The following is a 24,493-nucleotide window of genomic DNA, read 5'->3' on the forward strand; positions in this document are numbered from 1 at the left end:
GTGTTGGGTTGACGGTTGGACTCGATGATCTTAGAGGTCTTTTCCAACCTTAGTGATTCTATGATTCTACGATTCTACAAAAGTGACATTGTTTTAGTGAATGAGTCTAAAAAAATATACAGCTCTTGCCAACTACTCAAGTGTGGGCCAATTTTTCTCTTACAGTAACATGCGGTGCTGCTATTTGCCTGACAAATGGGTTTTGTGTGTATTTTTTGAACAGAATTAAAGACAAACAGAGATGGAAAATTCCTTGATTGTGTGCATGGAGATTTGGCTGTCTTGTATCCAAAACTGTGAGAATGCAAAGGTGCACTGGGAGTGGTGAACATGGCCTGAATTTCCATCTGCAGGTTGTAAAGGATGTGTGCCCTCAAAATTGCTGGAGATGCAAACGATATTTTAAATTACTCCAGGCAGCAAGGTACTGCATCTGAACAGATTGAAAGCTGAAATGTTGATATCAGAAATTAAATTAATGCATGTGAGATTGAAACAATATCTAATTAAAATCATTTGAAAAATGACTTGAAAATTGAATATGACATAATATTTAGCAGGCTGTTGCTAGTACAGCTATGCGGCATTGACTTTTCTGCAATCATTTTCATTCCAGGCCTGGCTGCCAGTTAACTAGAAGTTACACGTGAAGCAACTATCTCACGTCATCACCCAGTAAAGACTGGAAGACAAAATACCTTTTGCCCACATCCTGTGTACTTGTCCTTCACTAATTGAATTGTAGAATTTAGTAAAGGGATCCTTCTTCTCCATGTATCTGGCCACTTGAGTTAGTCGTTATTGTTTCAGGCTGGAGCATTTTGAATGCTCATGTTGTGGTTTTGACTTATTTACTTGTAGCCTGATGCTGCTCCTGCCCAGGGAGAGGAGTTACAGATTCACAGGCTGTAGCTCCTGGCGGGAGTGCCCAGGGCTGGGGGGAGCCTAGCACTGGGTCTCCACACACCACCCTGTAGACATACGCCAAAGTCAGGGAGAGTTTATCTTGTATTCCAGAAAGTCTATTCTTCTGAACATGGTGGTACCTAAGTATCTAATTCAAAGTTCATTAAAGTACTTTTAATGGAAGTAAATATACTTCCAACTAAGGAAAGTGAATGAGGTGGGAAAACCTACGTAACATCAGATTGTTCTGTAGGGAAAAGTCTAGAGAGTGCTGAACTGACAGCGTGGTTTTCCTCTGTCCCATTCTCATTTAATGGTGTGAATGCCTCAGCAGTTTCAGGAGATGCATCGACTGTGCAAAGGCAGGTTTACTCTGGGACAGCAGGGAGAGACCCCAAATATTATGGGAATCCATTTCCATTGAATTGCAAGGGACCAAGGTTTTAGTATCTGCTACGTATATGCATGTCACAGTACCTGCGTCTGCCAAACATAAAGGCAGCCTTTCAGGTCCACCCTATGACATAGCTTTCCATATAATCTGGGAGTTCTTTGTAGGGGAGGAGAAGACAAAGACTAACTTGATGTAAATAAATACAACAGCTGCTTGTGTTAGATTTGGGAAAGTTGTTAAAAAAGTTAAAAGCTCTAATAAACACTTACCATCTCTCTGGATTTCCCTTCCTCCTTTTCCCTTTCCTTTCCTCAAAGAGGGGAAAATAAATGAAATTCTCCTGAATGTGGCTCTGTGAAAGGAGCTTTGCAACAAGCTGTTGGGAAGACAGTTGTTGTAGAATTCATCTGACAGCCTACAGTAAATCTGAATTAATTGCCCTCCATCATTTCATTGACTGGAGGTCCAGTCAATATAGTTAGTGAGTCTAGGGCATGAATTGGCTCATTCTAAAATGACCATGTAATAGAGGTCAGGGGAATCATATGCCTGTAAGTACTTTTTTTTCTATATTTAATTAAATATAGCACACCCTTAAAGTCAGATTCACAGCAGAAAAATAAGATTTCCTTGTAAGTGACACCATCTTCTCACAACTACTTTTCATATTTAAGGATGGTTTCTTCTCTGGAGCAGGTAAATCCTGCAGCAGTGCAGGAGACGGACCCAGGAAGCCGCCTACAGAAACCATTCCCTCATCCCGCTTGTGCCAGTGTGCGCTCCCACAAGTAAGCCAGAGGGTGCGGTTGTGCTTGGCAACCTGCTTTATAGCAAAGCTTCGTAAACCACTCATTTTTCAAGGCTTCCTTCTTCCAGAGGTGCTATAATGAGACTGGAGGTCTGCTCGAAGCCCTGTATAACTTGCTTCTCCTAATAACTGATGGACTCTAAGGTTAAACCTGCCAACTATGAAACTAGATGCTCGAATTCCTGACTATGCCATTGACAGATAACTTTGCTAAAGGAAATAAATGTTAGCCCTCAGAAAACACATCAGACCTCCCTCAGGTTAGTGAAGACTATGAACAGTGACAATCCTTACACTTAAACACTCAGTAACACCCTCATCGTGCTCTCTAATAGAGCAAAGCCATTAAGTTGTCCCCATTGTAATTTAGATCACAGAAGCGACTTCCACAGATTCTTTCAGGTTAAAATAACTGGTATATAGAGAGTAGGCAAAATTATTCCACTGTAGCTACGTGCTTAATTATATGGAATACTGCATAAATTGTCAAGTGCAAAGAATTATTCTGATAAATTAAAATACTAATTAAATAGGCTATTGCAGAATTTTGAGAACATTATAGGGCTCCGCTTCTTCAGGTAATTTGCATATCCTTCATCTAGTGAATTTAATTTAAAGGCCTCCTTTTTTGTGTGTTTGGAAGCCCTTTTTGTTTCAGTGGAAGATTAAAAAATGGATTTATATATTGTTAACTGGGTTGGGATTTTTTTTTTTTTTTAATAGCTGTTTTTATTATGCCTCTTTGCTGATGAGTTTGTCAACTCTCCATTAGTATTTCAGGACTTTAAACTGTGGCCATAAAAAATCAACTTTGGTGGGATGTGCAATATACCATGTTAGCCAGAATTATCATTTCCAGTTCATAAAATTTGCAACAGAAACATCATCTGCTGTATGTTTGTATTAGAATAAAAGTGTACTAGCAGGTAGTACACTAAAATACTTTAAAAAGTATTTTCAAAATATTAGTTGCTTGTTCTTAAGATCTGAATTTATTTTCCCACCACTTCTTCCTCATCTATTTATAGGCTATTGACTATGTTTTTTTGTCTTAAATTCTCAATTATAGTTATAGATAGAAAAAATTAGGTAGTTATATTCACTCTTCAGCAGCTTGAAGCAGCTGCTTGATATGTAGTTGATGCTTCAGCTACAGCACCACTGTTTTTGACAGCATTTCTTGGCCTCCCTGAACTGCTTGTGGAGTTCAAGGTTAGCTAAAATATGCTCCTGTACACGCCTGGAGTGAACATGCCGGAGACTGTCTGCTGTGTCTCTCTCCACAATCTGGCAGTGCTTGAGCTTGACCATTTTCAGGTTATGATTTAATCAATAACACGTCATGCCTTTGTGCCTCCTAATTTTGGCAGCGTTTATGTTAGCATGGCTGTTAGAGCTGTCCTTTGTGTTTTAGCCAATATCAAGGGGGGAAGGGGGTGTTAAGTAAACTTTTTTTTGTTTTTAATATCAAAGCTTCAATAATTAAAGTCTGCAGGAAACCTATAGAAAGGAGGTCAAATATGTAATAGTAATTATAAAATTCAGTGTTTCAGCAGAGCCAACATTTTCTATTAACTGTTCATGTGGTAGAAAATTACACGCTGGGATTTAAGCCTTGTTGTTTACTTATACCCTTTTATTTTGCAGCCACTCTGCTGTGCAGTTTTCTTTACCCTAAGCTACCAAAGGATCATTTGTTGGACCATTCAGTTTCTTTGAAGGAGGCTGTGGAGCTCTCTGGTTTTATAAATCTTCTAAATTTTTGCATTTCGTAGAAATTTGCCTTTAATGTGTATGCTAGGTGTGAGGTGGTCAGTGTGGTAGCATGGCACACCTTTGCAACGAAATGGCACATCCAAAAGGGAGAATGGTGTTACATGACATGGCAGGTCATCAGCCATCAGTGAAGCAACATACTCCAGAGTCCATCTCAAGGCTAAAAATCAAGCTTGTGGGCAAAGATTTACTTGTTTTTTGGAAATTCATACTGCACAACATATATAACACAGTGAAAATGTAGCCTCAAATCGCACGGCCCGGGTGACGTTCCTTCTCATGTGGTCCCTGTGACTCTGGGTGGAATAAATATGTTTGCGAATGTGTAAAGCATGGCATGAGTATTAAGTACCTGAGTATTGTATGTGGTTTTTAGGCTGTCATCCAGCAAAACGTGCGTTTAAGCTTTCTTAGCTTGGGACTCCATGTTCCTATCTGCTTAATCAGTAGCATGTTAAAAAGAAGCAAAAATAAAGCTGTGTGGGTCTAAAGGATGGGCAGAGCTTTCCTCTCCATTTAAATCACGGGCAATATTCATGCCTTGCTGAAGGTAGTCAGAAAAGTTTCTCCATATTAGAATTGCTTGACTCTTTGCACATACAAACTCTTACCAAAATCTTTCCACGTTTTGGATATATGAGGTGAGGTTGAGCCGTAACAGTACGACTTGCCTCTGAAATAAATGTGAGTCATTTGGACAAACTAAATAAAGTATCCATTCAGAATAATATTGTTTCTGAGAATTGTCTGCTGCAGTCTGAATTGTTCTGAATATGTTTCAAACGGCAACAATTAAAGAGTATTTTTCACAAATGAAAGAAAAGCATATTAATTCCTTTCAGTATTTTTATGTAAATTTACAGTTTAAAATATGTTCTAGCACACTTCTTGTCCTTTCTGGTAGGAATGTTTCCTTTAGGCAGCTTAAATTGAGAAGCTGAGTCTATCCAAATTGTGTCCGTAATCAAAGGAAATAGATAGGTGCCTGCAGATGTGTGTAAGATATGTGGGATGACTCATCGTATTAAATGTCCATCCCTTTCCATTGACTGCAGAGAGAACCTAGGTGACTCACTTGGATTACATAGTCAATGACTAGACGGCTAAAGGGAGGAGAGTTGAACAAGGCTGCAAGGCTTCATTTCTACTCATAAATAAATCAAGCCAGGTGCCTGGGTTTTGGCCATGAGTCCAACTGACACAGTTTGCATCTAGAAGGTTAAAGTCTTCCCATCCAAAACTGGATGACCTTACCCATACCCCCAGCTGGGAATAATCTCATCCTTGTGCTGTCCCCAGAACTGTGACTGGGCATTGTTTTGTGAGAATACTAGTGAGCAGAGACCAAAATCATGTGAAGACCATAGTAATGATTTAAAAGTATGGGCAATGGTAAGACAGTGCTCAAGTTCATGCCGTGGACATGTTTCGGTTACAAGTACAGATGTAGTCTTAGTGATTACTACCTCTATTTTGCATTTAGCTGTTTTATGCTTTATTTTATTTTATTTACTTTATATACTTTTACTGACATAGAAGCTGATAAATAGGGAATATCTAAATTTTTAAAAGGAAAATATTGTGCACTGCATCCTGATGTTGTGAGATAAACTATTTATCTTACCTGCTAGGTAACAGTCTGTCATTGGTTGCAAAATGTCCTACACAGTGACAGTGCTGTTGTAATGGTAAGGTGCTGCCCTGCTCTTCACTGCAAGGAAGACAGTGGGAAGTTTCCACTGAAGAGAACTTGCCAGACATATTGTGTATATGTGTTAAATGTGTGTAATACTGCCTATACAAGGGAACTAGAATTAGTTTGGCTTTCTTTTTCACATAATAATGAACAATTAATGGCATGCCTATGCGTTCAAAAAACTGACTAACAGAGTTGCTATCAGGGAAAGATATTCCACAGATGGCATAGGTAGGAACTGTCATGAATTTATTGATGGAGGAAAGAAGGTTGGTTATACTGTAAATGCTGCAAAATTGTGCATATTCCAGCTTTCCCGTAACTCTTTCAATCTCAATCTTCCTTACAGCCATAAACAAAGAGGAGCTTGAAAAAACAACTGGACTGAAAATTCTGCAGACTGGCGTGGGGGAGGTAAGTGGCTTAGGGGCATTTTACACTCCCAAAAACATTTTAATTGTTGTTTTTTTAAGAAATCCTGGAGCTCATGAACGTTTGTGAGCTACCAGTCTGATAGTGCTAAGGGCCTTTTTATGATACAGTTGCATCTGTCAAAATACAATCTGCTGCACAAATAGCACTATATCCCACAGAGAAAAAAATACCATCCTTATAAGAAAAGTGCAGCCGGCTTTAAGAAATGCAGTTTTTTGCTTTGTTGTATCACAGGAACAAAATCCCCAAAGATGAGCACAGCAACTGAAGTTGTCGTATTATTCCCCTTGGTTTTGATGGAGTGCTATCTCATCTAGATCAATGAAAGTTTAAATTTGGGGTAAAGAGTCTTCAGATGTTAGAGAGAATCTGACAGTGAATGACTTGCTTATTTTGGATGTAACTTGAAACATGAATAAAACGTGTCTGTTATTATGGTGATATCACTAAGTAAAAATTCCACCAAGCAGTTGATCATTTATTAATAAAGATGATGCTATCCGCTAAGAACCTTGCATGAACTACAGTTGATTGCTAATTCTAGTGCTAATTTTGTGTACACAGTTATCTTTTTTTTTCCCTTTTCATTTAAGTAATTTTGCTAGTGGTGAATGCTCACAGGGCTAGACAAATGCCTTTTTCTTGTGATTACATTATTCTTAGTATTAAGAATAATGAATTACTAACTTGTAATATACTCAAGGAATTTACTTTTTTTTCTTTTTTTACTGATTTTCATTTTTTATATTTCTAATTTTTATCAGTTCAATGCCTAAGAACTTAACTTGCCAGGATTTCCGAGGTTCTTTGGTAACCTTATTCACATTATTAAAAGACTTGGTCCTGAAGAGGTACCAACACTGAGACCTGCTGAGATGCTCAGGGTCAAAGCTGTAAGAATTAGAACTTGGAAACAAACATAGGTGAAATCATCAGAAAATGAAAGCCAGCATCTCTCCTTAACTGGACCTGATTTAACTAGTTGAGGTTCTCAAGGGTGCATAACCTCAAGAGCTGGGAAGTGTATCCTGGAGCGTGGATGTGCACCTCAGGCTGTGTCCTGACTTCAAGCCAGAGTGAAGCTTGCGTTTGGGCTATGCACAAGCCCTGGTATCTGCTAAATAACAGGACAACCAGGACTGTGGCACAGACTACGGAAGCCACATTCAGTAAAATTTTACCCAACAGTACTCCTCATGCTGATGAAATACGTCCATGTACTTTGTCCGATTCCAGTCATTGAATAGATTCCAGTTGACTTCAAAGTCAGCTGGAAAATGAAAGCCCACTTCACTTCATATGCCTACTGTTAAATGAATTGTTATCTTATATGTGGTCAATGGAGAAAGAAAGCACTTTTGGATATTTGAAATGCAAGAAGTTGTCACCTGTTAAATGCATCATTAATCCACATTGTAGTAATAAGGTTGTTGCAACCATGGTAGTCTAAGGATGTACTGGAGATACAGCCTCGAGGACTTCCTAGCTTTTTTTAAGACCAGCTAATAGAACTGGAAAAAATAGACAAGTTCTTAGGCTAGAGATCTCCCCAGTCTGGTTCTTGTGCTTGGTTTAGTAAAAGTCACTGCAGAACTCATCTCCCATATATTTAGGCTATCATAGCTTTTAAAAATTCTGGTGATACTACTTGGATTAATAAAGACTTTGACAGAAGGTTGTACTTTACACTTTGCCAAATATGTATTTTTAGAAGGCAAAAAGTGAAAATGAATTAACCAAAGGGAAGCAGACATTTCAGCCTAAATATATTCCAGGCTACATCTGAGATGTGGTGATCAACAACAAAAGAACCAAGTGGTTTGGAACATTAAGGTGATAGAAGAACATTTATTCAGCTGCTTATATATTTTGTTGGATGTGAATTCTCCCAGCTGTGTACATTCCCCTTTTTAAGTCTTATCAGATATGATTGTGTACATAATGAATACATTTGTGCAGTCTCACCTACATGAAAAATAATGGAGTGCTGTAACCAAGTTGTTTCTTTGTTGATAGGGTATCATCAGATTCAGGCTATTTCAGGTTAAATCTAACTGTGTTAATCCAGTTTTGCAGTTTGTTTTTGATTCACCCTGGTGTTTAACAGTGTTAAATAATAGAAAGTACATATTTTAACATAATGAAGGAGCCTTTTGTTGAATAAGGATTTCTTTTTCTTCACACTGTAGGAATGGAGTTATATGTAATGGCGACTGTAAATCAAAGTCAAGATGCTCAAATCAAAAGTACTTAGAAAACACTCTTTAGTTTCAGAATGAGAAATGGCCTTTTTGTTTGGACAGTAGGTCAGATTCATGACAAAGTTAATGGATATATAATATTCACTTGCAGGACTGTAAAATAAAAAGGATTGATTTTGCATGGCAAGTTTCATATCTGAAATAGCTCAAGAGAAATATAGCTGAGATACTAGTGACAAATGGAGCAGCTGTATAAACAAATGCAGGAGCTGTTCTAAGCTCAGCAATAATTCATGTGTTGCTCTGGACAGTGGAATCTGTTTTAGGTGTTGATCTATGATAGCAGGATTTGTGCCTCAGGAAGAAATGTGGAGACACCAATGACTACCCAGGCCTTGGGTGCAGTAGAAGGAAACCATCTCTTTCTCTGTGGAGAAGAGAAATGCTTCTCAGAGCTCCTCAATCTCTCTCTCTCTCTCTCTCTCTCTCAGCATTTCAAAAGCAACAACAGATTATAAAATTCACACCAAGCTTACTGAGCCGTTCAGTCAAGTCCTGGGAGGGCTGATGAATTCCTTTTATGCCACTGCATAAACATGTGCTATGTAGTCATTAACAACACGGGTCTGGAGTTTACCACAGCTACAATACAGTTCATCATCTTTATGTCATGTAAAAGATTTCCACAGCTTCAGTGAGTTTTTTGGATACAGCCGAGGTTAGCTGCATTGTGTCAGCTTAGGGCAGGCTCTGCTTTAGCAGGATTAAAAATGAGTTCCTTAGCTGCAATGTCAAAAGCTGCTCATGTGTCAGGACGTGGACTTAAAAGTTCTATACATTTCATGGGAAGGTTTGGATGATATAGTGCAAAGCATTGTCTGGACTGGGGGTAAGCAGAGCTTCTTTCAGGTCATTGTGGAACAACAGACCCTTACTGATACTTCCACAGCACATCCCCTTCAGCATCTAACATTTGCCAGCAGAATATTCAATGGCCCAGGTATCTAGGATAGATGGAGTTGGATTGGAGTTTGATGTGCTGTGTACCACTCTTAAAGTGCTAATTATTTTGGCACCTATCTTGTTTGTAAGAAGGCTGTTATACTAGAAAATGAGGAATAACTCTGCTACAGAGAGAACCAATGGCTGTACTGAAATCCTGAGGATGTGTGCATTGCTGTAGTACTGACTACCTCTGGAATTATATTTCCTAAGATGTTTATTTTCTATTTGGAGTTTTACAGCACCTATAACAGCTCTAAAACTCCTATACGGTAGCCCTCCAAGATTTGTTTGAGTCATTGTCATGCATGATGTTTGTGCTGCACAAATTCATCATGAGCTTTTCACACCTTCTTGGTTATTCAGATACGATGAAACTGCTGTTGTCTTTGAGGTTTTTTCTTTTGATCTCCCACACATGAAGTAAATCTCTGAAGTCCTAAGGTCGTCTTCAGAAGTTCAAGAACCTCCTATAGTTGAGTGCATGTGAGGGTATGAATGTAAGTGTTGTGTTATCTACGTGTATATTTGCGTAATACCATAAAAGGCATGGTACTGGTAAAAAGCCTGAAGAGCTAAACAGCATTTAAGTAGGACCCGTAACTCCATTCTCCTAGCTCCCAACTTGATGTGGACCATTGGGTTTTGCAGAAATAGGAGTTGAACTTATTGCTCTGCATAACTGAGCACCCCTAGAAGATCTCAGGGGCAGCTTTCGGTCTCAGATGAAGGGAAAGCCTCCTTACCGGCAGCATGGCCCCACCTAACTCCTGCTGAGTTGAGGATTCAGCAGGGTCAGGACCCCCAGTCCCATGCAAATGTTAGTCCAACTGGACTTGTGCCCAGGAGCTGGTCTCCAGCCCAAGGGAGATCAGCAGGCACCACGAACCACAGCCCCGCACAGAGGTCACTGGGTAACCTGGAATTCCTTCCACATCCTTTAGGAACTTAAGTACGTTTTTCTCTTCACGTAAGCACTTTTGAATTATTATAAAAGTGCAGTGTTTTTCGGTTCAATTCCACGCTGAGCTAGGCTGTGACTGGAGTTTGTCTGGTTCAAGTCCAGATCCAGTTTACGAAAATTTCAAATAATGGTTCAAATGCAGTTACTATGGCATGGAAAAATAACTTTATCCAGCTTTTGGCTGAAATTTGTTTTCAACAACAATTTCAGTAAAATAGGTCAGGTTCTCCAGTGGCTCAAGGAAGTGTAATAATTCAAATCAGGTTTTGGAGGCTAAGAGTCCGTGATTTGAATAATAAATGGTCTGAATCAAATCCTGAAACAAACCAAGGAAATGGCACTGTTTCTGTGGGTGAAACAGCACCCACCCTGGAATACGTTATTTTAAATTAACTCCCCCAATTTCCCAGTAGGCCTGCACAAAATACACTCGTCACTGGAATTGTGTAACTTTATTTGTAGGATTTGAATCATGGTTCTCATATGGCAGACATAAGAATTAGAATAGTTTTCTAAACCAAATGGAAATAACCCAAAATATATGCGAAATGAACACTTTGTTGTACCTCTAGATGTTCTAAAATAGAGCAGTGATATTTTGACATGTTTCAGGATATTCTCATTTAGAGATATTTTGATAGGTGTAGAACTATGTTGATGTTGCATGAAGTGATGTTACTACAATAAAGAAAAGAAATCTGCATTTAAAAATCCTAGTGAAGCTAGAAGACATGATAAGACACACGTTCCAGTGATATGCAAGCCCCTCTGAGGCAGGAGTCAAATTTCTAACTTATTATCTTCCTTAATGTTGCCAAATCTTGTCATTAATGTCTGTGTATCCAGATTTGACCCAGAATGATATTGGAAATCCATAAAAAATTGGAGTGAGTGTAGAACTTGACAAATCATTTGCAATTGCTGAAGAATAAGGCATCACCTTTTTTCTGATCTCTGACTACTAGGTAGAATGCTAAGGGTTGGCTTTGGCTTTTGGCTTGTAAAGACCACATTAACCTGGGATCTACTCCAGCTGCCTTTCTTACAGTGACATCTTGGCAATCAGCAAATGCTCCTGATCTGGAGCAGATATTGCACCCAGAGGTACACTGGGAGAGAAAAGGACGTTGTACCCAAGATCACTTAGCTAAGGTAGCTCTGATACTGACCACGGTGTAGGAACAGCAGCTGTGCATGCATAAATATTCAAGTTTTAGCCCAAGTCACAGGTAAGTTTTTCAACTTCCATTGAAACCCACCCTTCTCTTACTAGAACTAATTAGGCTGAAGCCGAGCACAGGTGCATACGAGGGAACACACCTCTGCATCACGGCATAAGCATTCCTAGACCAGGGGACACCAGGGAGGGCTTTTTCTGTGACCCTGCTTTCAGCATTTTTTCCTACAAAACCCATGGCTTAGAGATCAACAAATTCATTTTTTCCTGTTACTTGAGATCTGCTATTGGAGATCCTGCAGATAGCTCTCGCTGTTGGCTTTTGCTGATCACTGTGGCTGTGTTGATTAGCAGTTGAACAGAGATTTCCAGGAGGACAGTGTTTTGGAGCAACATACATTGCTATGGGCAAGGCATGTGTCAGGTCACAGATGGGCTCTTCGCTTTGAGGCATGTAACTTTAAGGCTATATACACAAATAAGAAAAATAATAATTAAATGAAAACTTTAAGGACTACAATCTTAGAATTGTTCTTGGTGAAGGCACAATGAGGAAGATTTACTTTATCCCCCACACACAAATTATAGATTCTAAAGCTGTGTAACCCTTAAAAATTCATAGATTATATTTTACATAGAATGCTACCAGTAATATACTACTTTTATGGAGTCTTACTGACAGTGAATAATATCTCACTATTACAGTTTTGTGAGTATACATGTATAGTAAAGTGATGCTAATCAGAAGTTAGTCATATAGTCGTGTTTAGAAGTAATGCTTCAAGAACTTTAAGGAATAAAGCTAAACAGAACATTAAATTTCTCCAAAGAGAATGATGGAGCTCTATGGCTCATTTATTTAAGATCTTGTATGTTTTTGCAAAATGCGTTTTAGCCAATATTTAGAAATAATGTTAATGCTATTTATTAACTATTCATTATGGTAGATAGCCCACTAGAGGGCTGCTTTTCAAATAAATTGCATCCAGAGTGTTAATAAATGGCAAAATAAAAACAAAAAATATGCAGCATGAATATGTATATTATTTTACCACATTTTGTCATATACCTTCTGTGACTGCATGTTATATACAGAACATACTAAAACAATATAAATCATGACCCCAACTCTGCAAACATTTAGAATATGCTTAGCTTTAAGCATATAGTTAGACTTTCCTTTTAAGCTACTGATAAGTTTAGAGTTAAAGAGATGCCTGGACGCTACTGAGACTATCTTCTGTCACATATCACACCGTCTCTGGTTGTGGAGGGGCAAAGTTCCAATGTTTATACCCTGTATTTGATTTGAATATTGCATAGCAGAGGTATTTTGACATCTGAATGACAGGTCACAGCTTCAGTTTGGAAATCAGGTGTCAGTAGTAATTTCTTTTCTTGTGCTCTGATTATGACAACGCCCTCCACCTTCTTTACAAATTCGTAAAGAACACAACAAGGAAATGAGGAGATTATAATGTTAAGAAAAATACAACAAACCTGATTTTCAGGGACAACTATCAGTGTATATTGATTTATGTTTTCCTCCTGAAACAGTATAAAAAGCACAAGTATTCAAGTGTCATGTTGGTTCATGAATTCCTTTACAGTAGCACTGTGTGATTTAAAGGAGCAGAAGTGCCAAGTGATGTGGCAGTTGCCATGGCAACTACAGCAATTCAATTTTTATTCAGTATCATGTAAAATGAAACAAGATACGGTTTGCCTTGTGGCTTCAGGAACTTATGCATCCTACCAGCGTTGTTCCTTTTTGTCTTTTTTAACATTGTTCCATTAAAAAAGTAGCATATGTTTGTTTTAAGGATTTGTCTTGGTTTTAGGCCGTGTCATGCCATTGGTTTTAGAGCAGAGCTTCCCTTACAAATGATTATAGATATGTAGAGAAAAGAGATTTAGATACTAGCACCGACTACATAAAGCAAACTGCAGGGTAATTCTGCTTAAAAATCAATGTTATTATCTACCCTATGATTTTGCAGCCTGCATTTGATACATTCATAAAGAAGATACGTAGGATCTTTACATAGGAGAACGTGATTGTTTGTACTAGATATCTTACTGATTCATAAAATTCAGCATCCTCCATCTACCAGCAGCCAGTTCATTATGACTTAAAGGAAAACAAAATCTTCAGTGGTGTAACGGGTTGGCTGGGGAAGCTGTAGATGAAGATTAAATTCTGTTTAGCTGTCTGAAGTTTGAGTGATAGAGCTGATCAGAAATTTTGAGAAGGGAGATTCTTCCACCTCCAGAGGCAAGAGCTTGATCCTGGCAGGAACACATGGATTTCAAGCAATCTTGAACACATTTAATTATTTGAGGAGAGGAAGAGGTGGCAGATCCTGATCCCTCAGCCCTCTCTCTAGCAGTTCCTGGGCAGCAGATGTTCCCCTCCGGGTCAACATGGAACGCCATTCACCAGGACCTCTGCTCTTGTTCTGTAGGCATAGGAAAGTGTCTTGGGCTAAGACTCAAGATGCGAGACATCCAACCTTTCCACATGAATGCCTGACATGAGGGGCCTTATAGCTACGTCAGCATTAGTAAAATAAACAAGACCATGGCACAGAGCCTGTCATGGTCCCACATTTGCCTGTACTGTTAAATTGTTGGCATGGTCACTCACATTGCGTCCTGTGCCAACTAGTACTCTTCTAGGCTGTTCTTCTTCTAAGTCTAAGCATGATTCAGGCCAGGGACCATTTGTAGCAGGCAACGTCAGTGTGGTCTGCTTTGGAGCACAGGTGTTAAGGCATGTGTTTTCCTTAGAATTAAAGCTTCAGCTGCAGGTAGTGACTCAGCCCTTTTTTTTTTTTATATCTAGTTAGAGGAATTCCTGTGCCATTTATTGCAGGATTTTTAGTACTAGGCTGTAAAACTTCAGATCTGATCTGCTTTCTGGGAAGGTTGAAGGTTTGGTAGCACATTTTCATTCATCCTGCCCAGAATGGATTTGCACCTGAACATCATTAAGTTTCCACCCTTAGAGGCAACATTGCTGTAGTGCTACTGCATGTCCATCACTTCAGCATCCTTCAGAATGCAAGGGTTTATGTACTATACATATAAAATCATATTTGAGTCAGAATATTTTCAACAAGTTTCTAAATTTAAGCGCAAGGATTCCTACTAAATTAATTTTGTTGAAGCTCAGTTTTGTTTCTTTTTTCCATGAATCGGCAAGATTTATAATGATGAGATAGTTTTAAGATTTAGTTAGGCAGATATTTGAGTTGCTTTGACTAAGCATAGTTTTGGTTTTGTATGTGTTTTGACTGGTATCAAAGGGAAATGTTTGTTATTAATAGAATTGTAAATCTACTGAGTTTGTAACTCAAATCTTCTGTAGAAACAGCATCGTAATGGCTCATGAACTACAGAATGTCACAGATAGGTCTCTACTTTCACTTCAGTACATGTAGGTGTCTCTAATTCGCATTGCTGGGCATTAGGCACAAGCATCAAGGAGATAACTGATCCTTTATAGCTATATACTGCAACTCCAGCAAAATACCCATTTCAGTGAAGAATTATATGTACCTATGTGCTGCACGCCAAGAGCTAGATAGGATGTGAGCACAGCACTTTGGCATGCATGAAAACAGCTCCTGGGTTGGTATGACTGCTTTTAGTGCTATGGATGGATCTATCATAGAGCAATTTTTCAGTGTGAGCTGAGGATACCAAGTGTTTGAATATCAGAACCTGTGACAAGGAAAAGGGACATGATTCTGTGCCACGGAGAAATGACCTACTCCATTAATGCCCGAGGACCACTGCAGCTGACAACAGTTCACTGTGCACTTTGCTCTCGCAAAGGGATGTCATTTTGCGAACTATTTATCCCTCTGGCTCTTCACCTTTAGCAGGTAGAGTAATGACTTAATTTTACAAACATCAGTGCTGTTTTTATGATACGGATTTCACTTGATTGTTAAACTGTTAATTTACAGATCTTTACTAAGTGAATGCAAACAAATTCTGGTCCTCAAAGCTCTGCTAATGCACAATGTTTGAATTTTAATTACGGAGAAATCCTACTCCATTAATGCCCGAGGACCACTGCAGCTGACAACAGTTCACTGTGCACTTTGCTCTCGCAAAGGGATGTCATTTTGCGAACTATTTATCCCTCTGGCTCTTCACCTTTAGCAGGTAGAGTAATGACTTAATTTTACAAACATCAGTGCTGTTTTTATGATACGGATTTCACTTGATTGTTAAACTGTTAATTTACAGATCTTTACTAAGTGAATGCAAACAAATTCTGGTCCTCAAAGCTCTGCTAATGCACAATGTTTGAATTTTAATTTCCAGTCCATCTTAGATTATGGTGATGAAAAACAATATTTAATCCCTCGTTAACACATGAATAAGCGGAAACTGTCATTTCCCACCAAACAATAACGGGATTATCTCAAGAACTGTCAGTTTATGTGAAAACTGTATGTTGCCCAAATTTTCATAAAAATTAGCAGTGGGTAATATTCAAGATCAGAGCAATGGAAAGAGGGAAATCTGCATTCATGGTAATAAATATTCATATTTGTCTGCTCAGGAGATGAAAATCTAATCAAGGGGCTATTGATGCGCTGGCTTTTTTTTTTTTTTAAACCAAGATGTTTCATCTAAATTGGGTTTGATATGGAAATTAGTCTCACTCCAAGTCCTCCAGGCCATGAGCATGCTGGGATAACACTGGAGGTGTCCGGTACATCAGATGTTGCTGTTGGCATCTGCTTCTACAGACAACAAACACAATAAAATAAAATAAAAAATTGACAACATCTCAAGGGTCAAGCTCCCAGTGGCTTAGGGTGTTGTATTTTTTTTTTCCCCCTAAACATTTTAATTTTATCCCAGTTAAATCCTCAGTACTGCAGGGTTAAAATTGTCGGCATTTTTTGCTTTTGTTGACAATTACCATACATCAGAAGACACTCTGCATGAAGCTTAATGAAATATGTATGATCTAAAAATGGGAAGAAGATAAGTGCAGTATGTTGCTTTAGGGTTTTGTGTGTGTATCTATGTATCTGTGCGTGCATATGCACAACCTGAAGAGCTAACTTCTATTTTGTGTGCTGTACACTGAATGGAAGAGTCAGGCCGTTACCAGCTGGAGAACAAAAGAGGTTCTTTACAAAAAATATAGATCACATGAATAAAATGTATCATAGTTTATCCAAAAAGTGAGAGTAGTATGTTTTCTATATCAGTTAATATGTTCAGTTAACATACTTGTCTGTTAAAACACTCTTGATACTGTTCTTGTCTACACTAGTGTGAAAATCTGGTCCTCTAGCATTGTCTCCTAAAAGAAGTGTTTGCCTTGACGTGCTTTTTTTTTGTTTTATTCTTATTGAACTCACTAGTTGTACATAATCTCTTGTCTATCCTTGTACTTCTTGGGGGTTTTATGACTTTTTTTAAATGAAATAAATCATGAAGGTCCTGATCTTACAAATAACCACATATATATATCTAAGCACATCCTTTCGTTGGAGTGTGTTGTGTTTTCTGAGATCTAGCTAGCAGAGTTGTGAGTGCTGCTGCATACTAGACAGTTTCACCTAGCTACTGCTCGCTGTGCATTCACAAGCAATGGGTGACTCAGTCCTTTTAAAACTCGAAGCACCATCAGTGAGTTTATTTAATTCCTGGAGAAATTGTCGTACAAAAGGTATCTTTTTTAGATTTGGAACTGGACAGAAGTCATATCAGCAGCATTCAGCTATATTGCCTGTAGCAGGGGAGAGCAGAAAGGAGAGATAAGCAGAGACTGCTCTGAAAGAAAGGATATTCTTACTGACCAAGAAAAGAGAATAGCTAGAATAAAATATATTGCTTGTTGAGGAGGTTGCATGCTTTCATTATCAAATCTATACCAAATAGAAATATGGAGATATGGCTTGTACTATTTGAGAATTCCAGTAATTTGTGCAATAAATCATTGAGAGGCAAGTGTAAGCAGCCTGCAGAGTGTGGTGTGCATGTATTGGCAGAGCTGATATCTTTTACTGTACAATCTGTGCTGGCATCTTTGTCCAAAATGATTTTCAGAGACTTTATCTTCCTAATCAACTCCTTTGCCAAGCTTTAAAAAAAAGAAAAGAAATGCATGTGGCATATATAGCAGATGGGTGTTCAGCAGCGTACAGGTGTCTGGCACGCAGGTGCCAGAAAATGTAAGGTAGGTAGATATTTTCTGGGAAATCCAATTATTTGTTCCTAAAAGAAAGAGTTGCCCATTCTTCTAGTGCTACCTGTACTGGCAAGATGTACACCTGAGAGTATTAATAGCCCCTCTTAACTGATACCCCTTTGACCAGAGTGGTGCTTAGACCAGAGCTGCCTTTTTTCTCTTTGCCTTTCCGCAAGACACTAAATTGACTCTGGGAAGTTCATCGTGTTCTGCAGCAGAACAGCAGCAGTCTGTGCTGAGGTTAAGCAGCAGTACTTGATCCAAGTTCTTCTTTATTCACTTCACCTTCTTACATGTTTTGTTATTAATTTTAGTGTAAATAATATCTGTTTCATCATGGAGAGAATTGGGAATTCTCCGTATGTAACAAGTAACTTTGGCTACAATAGATGAATATTTAAGGAAAAAAGATCAAATCAGTTATAGTAGCTTCTACTGAAATGCTGATTTGAGTTTGTCTCAAGTAGAGACATGATGACGATGATCTACTGATTAGAGAAGCATTAAGCCATAATACATCTCAAGGTAGTATCTGGAGAAAAGCAGTGCAGTGCTACTTGTAAGCAATATATCCAACACTGTGAGTACTCACACCACTAACCTTTGCAACATATTTTAGCTGCTTAAAATACTTTGTATTAAGTAATGTCCTTGGTTTCTTGCCACAGGAAAGGAAGATACTTCAGGTGCTTCATGGCCCTCAGTTGTGGTCCTGGGTCCCATTTTCAGCCACCTTCTTGCAGGGAGCTGCTGCTTCACACTACTGTAGTATCACAGGCAGCTTCAGGATGTGCGCTCTGATTTTCCCCACAAAATTAGCACGTATACACCTACCAGTGCTCAGCAGGATGTGGTTCTGTGTGCTGCAGAGCTTTTTGATATTGTGGAGCATTTCTGTTTTCCATTTGGATTAAATCAAGTCTTTTCCTGGTTCTTCATGTTAGAAGCACAATAACAGAGACCAAGAATAGAGTGGAGGTGTAGGTCCTCATGCAGAAGGAGGGAGACCCTGATTTTCTGCACTGCTCTTCTATGTGGACTAAACATCATTAGCTACACTAGGTAGTAGCCTCCTGGAATTGTTTCATTTTATGTAGATATTTTAATATTCCAGATATTTTATGAGAACCTGGGACAAGTAGGTGTTCAACATAGCTCCTGGTTCATACCAAGATCCTTTTTCTGAGTCAAGTGGGTGAAGGCTTGAACTTTGGTTTCTCATTGGAGTGCTCTGACATGAAACTGTAGATGGTGGTAAAGCTTTCTGTCACCTGAACTTTAACCAAAAATCATGTCTTTGACATGAAAAACTTCCCTATTCAGTTTCCCTAAAACTTGTGTGGATCTATGAAAAAATTCATTCTGTAGCAAATTGCTATTTCTTTGCATAAATCATTTAATTGAAAAAAGGCTGAGTAGTTTTGATTAACAGGGGCATTACAGTAATGCTTTCTAGACAGGATTAGGATCTCACTGGGTACCTGCCCACACATAGAGTGATAGGAAAACTGTGCCTTTGAGTGATTACAGATAATCACTCAAAGAGACAAGATCAGAAAAGAAAGGGAATAAAAATTACCATTTTTCTTATTTTACAAATAAGGATATGAATTATAAAGATACTAAGTGAAATTGTCCAAATTTGAAAACAAGCCGGTGAGAAATTTGGGACTGGACCCAAAGCCCAATCCAGTGCCTGAACCAGACACTCACCTTTCCTGTCCATTAGTATGCAATTCCAGGAGCATCAGGATGAAAGCTTATCTTCAGACTTGACTTAACAAAATGTTTTAATAATCCTAGCTATGAAATGCTAGGAGCTGATCTTGGATTTTACAATAAGAGACAAAGCGGTTGTGATACAGTATGGCATGCAAATTATATGCAAAGTATATTGGCATGCAAATTTTCACGCTAAAAGAAAAATCATTCTTTTCTAAACCAAAGAGGAGAGTTTTTCACCCGTAGAAGCCAGAATCTGCCAATAAAAATTTTAAACAAATTGACAGGATTTCATTACGTTTTAAAACATATTTGTCTTTTCATGCAAAATAATTTCATCTCTTTTCTGGACAAGCTCAATTTCTTTACTTTGCTGATAACAAGTAGGCAAAAATGCTAAGTCTCTAAATGCTAAAAGTCTCTCAGATAACTAAGAACTTATGAGGATGCCATAATAAAAAAAAAAAAATTATTAATGTGTGAAATTTTGAAATGTCGTTTGGTCTTTTGGTTTCAACAGTTGAAGCTTGGAGCAGATCCAGGTGTTGTCTGTGACCTTGTTGGTCAGTAACATCCACGGTGGCTAATACCATGTAGTTATTGCTGTTTTGTATGCGTTAGACAATGAAATGTTCCTCTGTCTATTGCCATGGTGAACTTTGGAAACACTAATGGGCAGATATAGAATATTTCAGGAATAGGTTATATTCATAGGGCATGACTAGATACACCTGGTTGTCTCTCTGGCTCACCAATAACACAATGGTGCTATTAAGCATATTTTGTTAGCTGCGACAAGAGAAAGCAGAGCAATAGTAGCTGTGTCTGCTGTCTTTTCTCTGTTTTATCTTTTTCATTTTGAGCTTAGTTTTGTGCCAGACTAATAGCCCATTGCAATGGGCTGGGGAAATGAAACTTTCGCTAAGATTAGGGAATGTGCAGAAAACAATGTGTGAAATCCTGATTTGACAAGGATGAACAGACTGGTGAGGGCACAGAGACATTTTGTGAAGCAAAACCATATTTGTACCCAACGTGTCTAGAAAAAAACTGTAACAACTGAGGTGGCAAAAGATCCCACCCAGGAGACAATAGAATGACATCCTCATTATACCAGTCAGAGAATAAAGGAGGTGTGGAGTTTATTCTGCCCTTTTCAATTACTGGCAGCTTATATTAATTTACGGTAGTGGAGCGATGTGTGTGGTGGTGTGCTCTGGGGTGATTATCCTTGTGAGACTGTAAGTTCAACAGTTGTCATGCAATTTGGAGATGCAGACTGGCAATTTTCGTAATTGAATCTCAGGAAATAAACAAAATATGGCAACTTGATACATTTCAAGCAATTAAATTTCTGCTGAAATTTCTGCTTCATCCTGGGGACTCCCAAATTTGCTCAGCCAAATTCTGTCTCTGATTAGGAATGCAAATAACCTCCAAGAAATGGAAGAAGGCAACCATCTTTATTATATACAGTGGCACAACAATATATTGTATTGGCACCTGCCCTTAATTTAAAACGTGGTCTTAGAAACCTGCCATCAGACCACAAGTCAGGAGAGCAGACTTTGAAAAATTGTGCCAGCTGTGGCTTTTCTGGCTCAGGAGAGGTGGAACCACAAATGGTGGAACCATTTTACCACTCTGTTGTAAAATGACTCATTTGCACGGTATGAATTCAGTGCTCCTACCCAGCCCATTCAGGCTGTAAAGTTTTCAGAGCAAGGTCTCTCCCTTGCTGCATGCCCAATGTCCAATACCTTTATTATTAATTACCATGATGTAGCAGGTACAGGGAACCACCAGGCTGGATTCCCTCATGCTAAATACCTGACAGATTAACAAATACTCAGAGGTTTGCTGGGTCAGTTTCCTGAGAAGATGAATGATATATGCAAGTTATTTCTTCGGTGCAATCCTGTTCATTTACAGAAATTGTACACCAGCTCTGTTTCATGGGACACTGGAGGAGCAGGCAATTGCAGGCATACAGTTTCCAGGCTCCCAGTTCACAAGACTGGCTCTGGCTTTTCCCAGAGCCTTGAAAGACTGGCTCACAGTTTCCAAGGCTTCCCTGCACCCTTACCTGCTCGAGTGAGATGTAAGCCCACTGATTAGAAAAGTCTATTAGTAGCTAATGTTATCCACCCCTAACTTATTTGTACAGACACTTCACTGAATCATCTGTGATAGGAGTGTAGTTAACTGAGCTCTATAATCAGCAGAGTCCAGCTATGATTGGAATTGCCTTCTATTTCCCACCACTGATTACAGGGAAAGCCAAAGGCTAGGGCTGCATAGTTAAATGGGATTCAGTTTAAAAGCTAAGCTTGAATAGGTTGGATCTCCACTAGATCTGAGTTGTCAAGATGATTCTGTCATTTAAATAGGTAAATTTGAGATATCACAATCTATAGTGTTGGTTGAAGACGTGAATGGTACAAATAATGTTCACTGAACTCCATGTTGGTCTGATAAGTCTGTCCTAGGGACTCCCAAGTGTGATTTTTCAACCATTTGTGGCCATCCCTGGCTGTCTGAGCACTGAGTGTGTTCACCGAGTGTGTGAGCACACTGAGCTTAAGCAGTCGGATAATCAAAGCCCAGCAGGTCTCCCAGCCCTTGTACACTTCTAAGAGGCCACAGGAGGCCGTTATTAGGACTGTCCTAGACTCTGTGTCCCCAAGACTAGGTTGAGGTGATTTCTTGAAATGGGGCTGCAAGGGCTCCTGTTGTTGTAAGGATTTCCCTGGGAAGAGGAGGTGAGACTGAGTGTGAGGGGAGATGGAAGCTGATTTCAGGCTGGACCATGTTATTCTGGGCAAGGCTGGACCTTGATCATTCAGTGGTTAACTTACCTTCCAGGGCAACCCTTTGAGACCTGCTGGCCTATGCAGTGAATAGTCTGTAGTCTACATTAGTTTCATAGTTGATCCCATCAGAGAAAGAGTCTTTCTAGTAGCCTGAAGCCCTCTCTTTACAGGCAACAAATTCCCTAACATTAACTTCTGAAAACAAAGACAATAAAGATTTCATTCTTTTTCAGCTGGTGTTGAAAAGTGGCATGAGGGTGGCCATGTGGACAGGGAACTTTGCAAGGAAAGAGGAAAGTGTCTACTTAACTAAAGGATGTTTCCTTCTTTTCTTTTCCTTTTTACTTTGTGTTAAAGATGTATGACTTCCCAGTCAGCGCAGCTTGCAGCGTGCCTTTGTTTTCCAAATTAGAAAAACAAAACAAGCTGTTTCTCAATATAGTTGTCGGGCAGTTTGTTGCATCAAGCTGTGAGCAATGTATGCCATGGAAAGAGCCCTGGCTGATGCCAGCAGAGGAGGTGTGTGATTGGGATACAAAAATAGTCATGCCACTTGGAAAGCATGCAAACAACTGTGTTTCTCTTCTGGTAGTGTAGAAACCCCTGGTGTGTCCCCTAACCTCAAAGCTAACTCGGAATTAAAATATATTATTATTGTCATCTCTTATTTTGTTCTTTCTTTGATTGCTTGCTCACCCCTTCCTAGGGGATGATCCATAGTCTCATAGTAGAGGACAGAGTGCTTACCATGAAGAAAATGTCCAGTTGCAAATCTGTACCTGTAGGTAGATGCTGCAGTCTCCATATAAACTCACACACATGAGAGAAGCTGACTGGGCTGTGCCCACACCAAACCTGGAGCCTCATGTGTTGAACAGCTGTAGGTCCCTTGGGTTGTCTGGATCAGCCAGAAGAGGGAGACAACTCACACACACTGTAAAAATCTTAAGTTTAGAAGGGTGAAATAGCTTTGAATTTATCTTAATTCCTTTTAAATATTTTGCTTGAGAGCGCCTGATTTTCCAGGGCAAGGAATAATATTAAGACTCATCGTTAGAGATATAGCAAGTCTTTTTGCTAAAAGTTTGCAGAGTATATATGCTATAATGAATGCTAGACAGTTGGGTAAAAAAAATCAAACCTATTATTTTCTGCCAGCAGTTTCTATGCAGTTCTTCATATTGGGGATGTCTTTTTCTTCTCTGTTTTGTTTTTAGTCTTGTTTTTGTTTTTATTTTATTCAGAACAAGTGAGCCAGTATAATATTTCCTCAAAAGCTGTTTACTGAATTGGCTTAACATTCATTTTTATTTAATATTAACTTGGTGAACCAAAATAAAGAAAAAAAATTACTCAAATAGAATTGAATTTCAGGTTTCTATCAAACACATAACTGTGATAATGTGAAATAGAGAGTAAAAAATATTAAAAAATTGTAAAAGGGCAACACTGCTCATATATGCCAGTAGGTATCTGTTCCTCATTGATTTTCAGAGTCAGCTGCCAGTCATCTGACTTTTCACATCTTATGAAATATAATGCAGTATATAAAAATAAATCAGTCGGAGAACTCAGGATCCCAGCATGCAGCGTTATGATGTCAAGGGTAAGTGAACCCATTGAAAAAGCAACAAATGCACTTCAGTGATTACAATTTTTTAGATTTTATCAACTAGCGTGCAGATTTCCTCTGTCTAAACACAATGTAGTCAGCATTTATCTCCTATAAAATCAGTCAAAACAGAAACTCCTATGTAATCAGTTTGACTCAGAGATGGTTTTGGAGGTGGTGGTGGTGGCAGAGGGAATCTCTTGTCTCTAGTAATTCTCAGATTCTCAGGCAGCCAATGCACACATCTTATCAGGGGTTACCTAGCAACTGTATGCTGCCCTTAGTTGAAGTATAGCGATTAGTTAATAGCCCATGACTTCACAGGTTACTTTTTTTGCAATTATATACAAGTATTTAGCATTTGATTTCTTCTGAAAGCCCCTTCTCATACAGAAATTAATATCAGGTCAGATCATGACTGGCACTTATCTCTTCAGTATACAGTTAGCAGTAAGTGCTTCCTTTCCTCCACCTTCCCCATCATATTTTATGTCTTCCAGCCGATTGTTACAACTTAAGCATGTTACCAAGAGAAAATTATGAAGTGTCAAAAAGAGATCAGTGCAATTTCTGGAACTTTGTTTATATTTTAAATTTTACCTGGGACTTGAATGAAGAACTGGCTGTTCACATCTCCCATGTCATATTAGGACCGGGCAAGAAGAAAGACATTTCAGATGCAGCAGTGTCACAGGGGCACATTGACCACTATTTCAAGTTTTGCAATGTGGTATAAATGGGAGATGACTGCCACACGCTTA

The 24,493-nt window shown here is 38.8% G+C and overlaps 1 protein-coding gene across 1 annotated transcript in view; it reads left to right on the top strand.

Annotated features, from left to right (window-relative positions):
* The window catches only part of PTPRN2 (protein tyrosine phosphatase, receptor type N2), a gene marked incomplete at its 3' end in the record, with an annotated part of 561,766 nt that overhangs the window by 355,702 nt on the left and 181,571 nt on the right, over nt 1-24,493 (top strand). Inside the window, exons 11-12 of the mRNA XM_009278699.1 lie at nt 5,930-5,994; nt 22,533-22,548. Coding sequence (XP_009276974.1) covers nt 5,930-5,994; nt 22,533-22,548 — 81 coding nt within the window. The remainder of the gene's footprint in view (nt 1-5,929; nt 5,995-22,532; nt 22,549-24,493) is intronic.

The sequence above is a fragment of the Aptenodytes forsteri genome, unplaced genomic scaffold (genome assembly GCF_000699145.1).
Source record: "Aptenodytes forsteri isolate BGI_AS27 unplaced genomic scaffold, ASM69914v1 Scaffold257, whole genome shotgun sequence".
Classification (NCBI taxonomy): Eukaryota; Metazoa; Chordata; class Aves; order Sphenisciformes; family Spheniscidae; genus Aptenodytes; species Aptenodytes forsteri.